Genomic DNA, 8,260 nt, shown 5'->3' on the forward strand with positions numbered 1-8,260 from the left:
GCTAGCTTAATTTTCTTAGGATCAGGAATACGAACATAAGCCAAACAACCCCATGTTCTAAAATAAGATAGGTTAGGTTGCCTATTTTTCAAGATCTCATATGGTGAAACTTTGCTCTTAGACTTAGGAACTCTATTCAACACATAACAAACAGTCAAAAGAATTTCACCCCACCAATGAGATGCAGCACCATAATTCAATAAAATAGCCACAACAGATTCAGTAAAAGTTCGATTCTTTCTTTCAGCTTTACCGTTCATTTCAGGTGAATATGGTGCAGTGGTTTCGTGTACAATGCCATGCGAATTATAAAAACTCAATAAACATGCTTGAATCATATTCGGTTCCTCTATCACTACGAAACCTTTTAATTTTCTTATTGAATTGATTCTCAATTTCAGTCACAAATAATTTGAACATGTCAAGCACATCACTTTTATTTTTCATTAAGTACACATAAGTAAAGTCAGAACACTCATCAATAAATGTGATGAAATAACGTTTACCATTCCTAGTTAATGTTCCATCAAGTTCACAAATATCTGTTAGAATTAAATCTAAAGGCTCAGATTCTCTAGTAACTGATTTATGTGGTGTCTTAGTTATTTTTGCTTAACTACAAAAATCACATTTTTCAAAATCGTTATCTGACACTTTAGGAGTTAAACCAATGTTACTCATGTTCTTAATAATGCGCTTATTAATATGACAAAGTCTAGCATGTCAAACATTAAAATCACAAACTTTATTAAGTTCAACATTTAACTTAAACATGCCATCAATAGCATAACCCTTCCCGACAAAAATACCATTCTTAGTGATGGTGTACAAATCATCCCCAATAGTTTGAGTAAACCCAGCCTTATTAAGCAGAAAACCAAAAACCAGATTCTTTCTCATCTCAGGAGTATGCATAACATCTTTCAGTAATAAAGTCTTTCCTGAGGTAAACTTAAGCTCCACATTCCCAGTTCCAGCAACAAGAGTGGTGTGGGAATCTCCCAGCAACACTTTCTTATCATCAGCAGCAGTGTATGTTTTAAACATAGCACGATAATAGTAGACATGGCGTGAAGCGCCAGTGTCTACCCACCACCCATCTGATCCACCAATAAGGTTGATCTCAGAAATCATAGCTATAAAAGCTTCTTTAGTCAAGTTAGCCTGCAGAGCAGTGCTTGGCTTGTTCCTACACTTGCGTGCCATATGACCTGGCTTGTTACAGTTGTAACAAAGGAATTGTCCAAAGTCATTCTGTTTAGGTGGAGGTTGCTGCCTTCCAGGTTGGTTCCTGTTTTGGTTCCGACTCTGATTGTTGTTTCGAGGAGTATTCTGGTTGTTGTGGTTGGAATTTGAATTTGAGTTGCGGTTCTGATTCTTAAAATTTTTGCCATTAGGCTTCAGAACCGCATGCTTCCTCCTCGATACAAAGGCGGGTGATCAAACTCTCTAAGGAAAACTCATTAGTCTTATGCCTGAGAACATTTTTAAAATCCTTCAAAGAAGGAGGTAATTTGTCAATTAAAACTGCAACTTGAAACTGTTCATCAAGGGTCATACATTCTGAGATAATCTCATGCGCAATTTTCTGAATTTTGTGAGATTGGGCCTCCACAAATTTATCGTCCACCATTTGATACTTCAGGTAGCGACTGACAGCGTATTTTTTAGTCCCCGCCTCTTCTGTATCATATTTCTTTTGCAGCGCCTCCCAAATTTCCTTTGCTGACTTGTCTGAATTATAATAGTCATAAAGATCATCAGATAAACCGTTAAGAATAAAATTCTTACAGAGGATATCGTTTTCCACCTAGGAGTCCTAGTCCTTCTGTTTCTTCTCGCGTTCAGTCTCTTTGTCTTTGTTGGTAGATGCTTCAGAGACAACCGACTTCAAAGCAGTGAGTACAAACGCAACCTTCTTCATGGTCAGATAAAAAAGCATCTTCTGTTTCCAACGCTTAAAGTGCAAACTCTCGAAACGAAATGGTTTGTTAATATCAACAGAGGCAGAACCAGAGAAATCATCGGTAGTAGCCATAGCAGAACAGAACGTCTTAAAATTGATATTCCTCAATAGAAAATAAAATTGGAACGAAATTACCGATCAATTTTTCTGGCTGAGTCGCGGACTATGTCGCTCTCTTTAATACGTTTCGCGGCTCTGCCCCAAGTGTGCACGACAGTTTATCAACCACGTCGTCCCCAGGATAAAACAGCCACTGCGATACCTCTCTACACCGAAAGGCTTCGCTCTTGTACACCCTCAAAAGCTCAGGGAAATTCGATTTTTCAGAAGAGAATATGTTTTCTTAGAAAAAGATGTGTCTTATCGTTTTTCCTGATCTGACTTATGTAAAGAAGTCGATCTGTATAAAACGTTAAGAAAACGTTTTTCAAACGTGGGAGAAAATATCGTGGTCATATCAGTTAAAACGGATCACGTTTACTGATTCTTAAAAATCGTTTTAAAAATTTAATTAATAAATAAAAAAATCTTTATTTTATTTTAAATAATTCTTCAGCAAAAGATAAAGTATGGCACCACACCACCCGCCAGATCGGTCGGCGGCGGCGCCCGCGTGTGATGGTCAAGTGTATGAGTCCTTACCCATTCGCACAAAACTGGGTACCCCTTGGGGCACACCCCAATGAATGGCACTTGCATCTTATATACACTCTTAGAAAAGAATTTCAAATCCATGGGAGACTTTTCCCATATCACACACAACAATACTTTTCCAATTTTTAACAATTCATTTTAAAAAAGTTCCAACAAACCAACATATTAATCATTCGTATCATATCATAATCCCTTGTGGGATAATCCCTGCATGATAATAACCCTACAAATTGATGATCCTAATTTTTATCCATATCGGGAAAATCAAAACAAAAATAGGAAAGTGGGGAAATCTGAACAATTATACATTGTTAGCCAATGAACATCAAACAGAATAACAACTTCTTTTTTTGTCCACTTTCTCCCATCCTAATCCAAATTATTTTCAAGCGGGCCCTGCTGATCTGGAGTATGAGCAATCCACGTCGATACCACGGTTTCCTCACATCTCTTATCAAAATAGAACAGGGCTTCCCCATAAAGTGCTGTCTCACACCAAATCTGTGGGCCTTATTATATTGCTCTTATTAAAATCGGCTGTTGATGAGGAAAACTGCTTACTTTTGTTTTGTTTTTTCTGTTTGGTTGAGCTGTGCCAAAATACTCAAGTCTTGTTTCGTTCACTCCTTTATATCCAACAAAATAGCGGGTTATAAGGTTAAAAAAGAGCTGTATCTCTTCTTCTAAAGTAAAAAAAAAATGCAATAAATAATTATCGAATTAGTATGGGAAACGTGTTATAAATAATATAGTCAAGGTTCAAAAAAACTCATGGTCCATAATCTTGAGCAGAAATTATTGACAATTGTCAAGATTTTGTTTTCTTCATAAGAGAGAGTTATTCAAGATTTATGGACTAGCTACACAAAAGTATGACCATAACTTGTAAGAGGATTAATGTTCCAGTCTGAATTGTTTAGATTTTTTTTTTGACATGTGTATATATAAGAAGTGTGGATATATAGGGAGGTACGGTTTTTTATCTTACTGCTCAATTATATCCCTAATTTTTTTTAATAACAATGAACACCATTATTTTTAAAAAAAAACGCTGAGGTCATAATTGATTTCTGTGGCTACAACATAACATAACAAAAATTGGATCTGTATTAAAAAAAAAATCAATCAGATCAATGACAAGCAAATTTGCAGAACGCATCTAAAAAAACCAGATGACCTGCTTAAGGAAATCCCAAGAATAAATATATACATGGAAAAAAAATGCAAAATAATACTAATAATAGTAGTAAGATAAAAATATTAGTGATAATGGAGCATCTTTACTCCATTACCAATTTCCAATAACAAGCCTAGTGCAAATTTAATGAAAGCTATACTACGAACTCTTCCTTCTTATTCTCTGCATTGCTCCAAACATTAGAAAAGTCAATGTTTCCCATTACCAAATCCTCCATTCTTTCTTTCATGATGGTAGACGGTAATGGCGAGTTTATTGTTATTTCTCCAATGGAAGCCAATTTCAAAAGCTCACTTTCATCTAACCCTTTTGCTGGGCCAAGGCTACAACGATCACTTCCATGCTTTGTCAATGCATTTTTGAATTTCTTAATCTGTTACACAAAGGACTCAACTTTAGAATTTGAAACACTCGAGGGCTTTTTTCATTAAAATTAAACCAAATTTTAGAGATTTCTACCGTTGCATTGGTGCAGCTGAAGCTACACACACGACCTTCTGCTCCTCTGTAGAATCTAAAGAATGGTAGAACATGAATATGGAGGGCATGACACATAGGTTTGAGCTCTTCGTAGTTGACCTTAAGAATGATTGCATTTGGATTCAACTCAGCAAGCTGACAGATCTGAGAAAAGGGTCAAATAAAATTATTGTTAGCTATTTCACCCTAAATGATTTAAATCAAAAGGCTAAACATCATATCATCACACTTGTTTGATAAATAAGATGGTCTTTTATTTTTCGTTAGTAAAAAAATTAAAGCTCGCCTTAGGATGAAGAACTCTGCAACCTCCACAACCAGGTGAGTAAAAGTCTACAATAACCAATCTATCATCAGCACTAGCCAAGGAATCAACAAGTTGTTGAGCCGAATGGATCTCAACCATGTTAGGCTTAAGGGCCTTTTCCCACCATCTCATAGCCCGGCTTACACAGATTGATGCTTGTGCCTGAAAACGTACGTTATTACATAAATCCCACACTTTTTTTTCCTTCAAAAGTATAAAAACAAAAATATAGCAAATATGAATAAGAAAAAAAAAAAGGAAAATCTATACATACATGAACAGATAACTGGGTAGGTGAGTTGACCCTCCAATCTCTTGAATCCTTTTGAGTAGAGACAGATACGGATTTTCCGATGAAACCAGAACCCAAAACAGGATAAACTCTTGAACTTGCTTCTCTAGATTGTTGAATAGCAACAGAAGAAGAAAACCCAGAAACCCCTTTACCTTTTGAGTTAGAGGTAATCTCATCCAACACCAACCCAGAAAAGCTAAAACCATTCTTCAATGAACAAGTCATGGTTACACAAAAGTAGAGACCTTACTCTCTAAAGCTAAAAGCAAAAAACAAGAACAACCAACCAAAACCCAGTTTTCTTTTTTCCTTTTTGTGGGACAAGACCAGAAAGATTCCTCCTTTGTTTGGTTTTTGGGTAAGCAAAGAAACGTTGAGAAGAAACCAGCCAAGATCAACTTCAAAACTTCAACCAAAAACAAATAAAAATAAAAGAGAAGGGTTTGCACAAAAATATAAGGGCCCTTTTGACTAGAGAATGCGGTTACTGGTTTTAAGGGAAAGAGAAACAAGGGTTTTGTTTTCAAACCATGAAGAAGAAGAGAATATGAAACGAGATGTAGGTGGGGTCTCTTCTTCTCCCTTTCTGATTTGGATCTCAACATTATCCATAATATATTTCACTTTATATAATTTTATTTTTATTATCCAAATCCGATTAAGATTTAATACCACAAGTTTCAAACGGTAAAGTTTAATTTAGATTTTTTTTTAAAGGAAATTTAATTTAGATTTAAAGGAGTATAAGTCTATCTACAACGTAAATTTCGGTATAAATATCCCAAAATCAAACAGTTAATAATTGAATTATTTTTTAGAAATTTGAAATTTAAATTTAGTATTTGTTTCATAAAAAAAAAATTAGCATCCATCCAAATTCCAAAACATATCCTCGTCACCATGTATAATTAAAAATAAGAAAAATATATGGATAATTGAGCATGTGATTTGATCAATTTAAATTAAAAAAAAGGTTAAATCTTCTTTTGCTTAGGTAATATCTGAGTCAGCATGTTCTGTGCTCTGTTTTATTTGGCAGTTAGCTTTATCTTCTTGTCTCATGGATCGGCTCACCGCGTACCTTATTCCCATCTTTACCTGCATCGTACTATGTAATCTATAAATCTTTTCCCTATTTTTTTTTTGAAGGATTTAATTATTTATTTTTAGCCGTTTATGGGAGAACTTATTTTTGCTTATTGGTAAGTAAATGAATGGATAGGATTTCTTAGTGGGGACTATGGTGGTAAATTGGATCTATGCATGCATGACTCATTATATATAGAAAAATTATATACTAGTGACATAACTTTCGTCTCTACCGGTACGACGATTCCATTTTTTGTACGTAAAGTGTTGGCTCTTGATTTGGCCAACGACACGGAGTCAAATATACGACAAAAGATAGAACGACAATTAAAAAAGATGATCTAACGGAAAGGAAGAAAACACAAATGAATTATAGTGATTCGGCTCCAAAGAATAGTAATAACTTACGTCCACTTAGTGCTATTATTATTATTGAATCTCAAAGTTGTGATCAAAGAACTAGGGTTCTTGAGTTTCACAAACCTTGAATGTATTTCAATAAGACGATGGGCAATTCACTATAACTATTTTTTCTCTCAATATTTAGCAAAAAGACTCAGGAATCAAAAAGTCAAAAGTCAATTCCTTGAGCTATTTCATTTATATTTATAGGCTCAAGGAGGGTTACACGGGCCAATGGGCCATATCTTTCCTTAATAATCGCGTATCAAGATCATAATGAAGAAATATTCAATGCAATTATTATAAGATTACAGCTTAAGAAGGAAATAAATCAGGTTATATGACTAGCCTGGTCGTATTAAAAATTAACCCTGACGATGCGTGTGCTTCTGGTCGATAGTTGAGCAGTGCTTCTGCCACGTGTCAACTACATGTGAGAAATCCTTGCCACGTCATCAGCAACCGTTTTTTGGGTAAACATTTGCCCCCCAAGTTTATTTATTGCGACCAGCAATAAGTAAACTTCGGAAACTAACCTTTCGTATGCCCTATAGAACCTGCTTTCTCGGAAAAAGTAACCAATCATGTCCAATCAAGCCTTTTTGGTTTCCTAAAAACTTATCTGACGGCTTCTACACTTCCTCGTGTTTGGAAAAAGTAATTCATGATTACCACTTTTAACGTATCGCAGTCACTATATATAATACCCCAAATCCATATTTTCACTTTTCACTCGCCATTTTCTCGTCAAGAACTCCTAAGAACCTCGACTTTCAGAGCCCAAAAAATTCGAGGAGCTTCCATCGCTGTTCTGAGGATCCTCCGTTCGGATGCTCAAAGCTTTCGTTTTAGACCCCTCTTTTCATCCAAGTAAGTTTTACGAACCCCTTGGACGTTTTAGATGCCATGCAAAACTGTTTTTTATGTATTCAAATTTGTGTTCTTGACTGTTCTTGACCGAAACTGTTTTGGGGTAATGGGCATATTGATCGATGCTTGATAGGATAGCGAAGTAACGTTTCGTAGAAGTTAGGAGCCAGTTTGGTAGTCAAGATTGTAGATTTAGGGCGTAAAATCGAAGTAAAAATTTGATTTTTAAGTTAGTTGAAAAACTGGGTTTTTCCCGCCCCTTCGGAGTCAAAAAGCTTTTTCCCGAAAAACTTTTTATTTCTGCTTTTCAATCTGTTTTTTCAAACTGCTCGTATAGAACTTAGTGTTTTTGTTAGAATGTTGCTGGCCGTATAAAAACTTATTTTTTATACGCGAGCAACGTTATTCCAACTCTCAACATAAGCTTTTAAGCTTTACGTTCTTACCTCCCCCTTTCTCTGTTCACAACTTTTCATGCAAGATCCGTGGGGAGGTGAAAGACCTATCGACGACGACTTACTAGCTCAATTGCTCGAGGATGAGGAGCAACCGTCGTTACTAATTCTTGAAATTCCCTTTTCTTGCGCCACTTCAAACACTCCATCGACCCTCATCCAAAATATGGGTCGAGCAAAAACTAAAGCCCAGAAAAAGAAACCTTCCAATCCTTCAAATCAGCCTGCTCCTCGGGCTGAAATTCCCTCGACCAGTGGTCGAGAAAGAAATATCCCAGACCCTAGCATCCAAACTCATGCTCAACTTCAAAATGCCATTCAACTAGATGTTGAATGGTATGTCGCCCCTTCTAGCCGAGTAACAATTAGGATGATTGTGAATTATATTAAAAAATACGGACTTCCTGGGGTAACCTTAGTCCAACCTACCAAAGACCAAAGGGAGAATAGGCGCTTTCAGCGCCTGGTCAAGGTATCACATCGAGGCAGGAGCTATCCTGCCTCTTCACCCTTTCTTCCAAGGAGTGGCCAACTATTTTGGGGT

At 36.1% G+C, this 8,260-nt stretch overlaps 1 protein-coding gene across 1 annotated transcript; it reads right to left on the reverse strand.

Moving 5' to 3' along the window:
- Positions 1-3,709: 3,709 nt before the first annotated feature.
- LOC133830579 (thioredoxin-like 1-2, chloroplastic) lies at positions 3,710-5,488 on the reverse strand. Its single transcript, XM_062260587.1, has 4 exons — positions 4,880-5,488; positions 4,585-4,767; positions 4,278-4,442; positions 3,710-4,191 (listed from the first exon to the last, which is right to left on the reverse strand). The coding sequence occupies exons 1-4, from the start codon at positions 5,123-5,125 to the stop codon at positions 3,952-3,954; spliced, it is 834 nt and encodes a 277-aa protein (XP_062116571.1). The 5' UTR covers positions 5,126-5,488; the 3' UTR covers positions 3,710-3,951.
- Positions 5,489-8,260: the final 2,772 nt, after the last annotated feature.

The sequence above is a fragment of the Humulus lupulus genome, chromosome 4 (assembly GCF_963169125.1).
Source record: "Humulus lupulus chromosome 4, drHumLupu1.1, whole genome shotgun sequence".
In the NCBI taxonomy this organism is placed as follows: domain Eukaryota; kingdom Viridiplantae; phylum Streptophyta; class Magnoliopsida; order Rosales; family Cannabaceae; genus Humulus; species Humulus lupulus.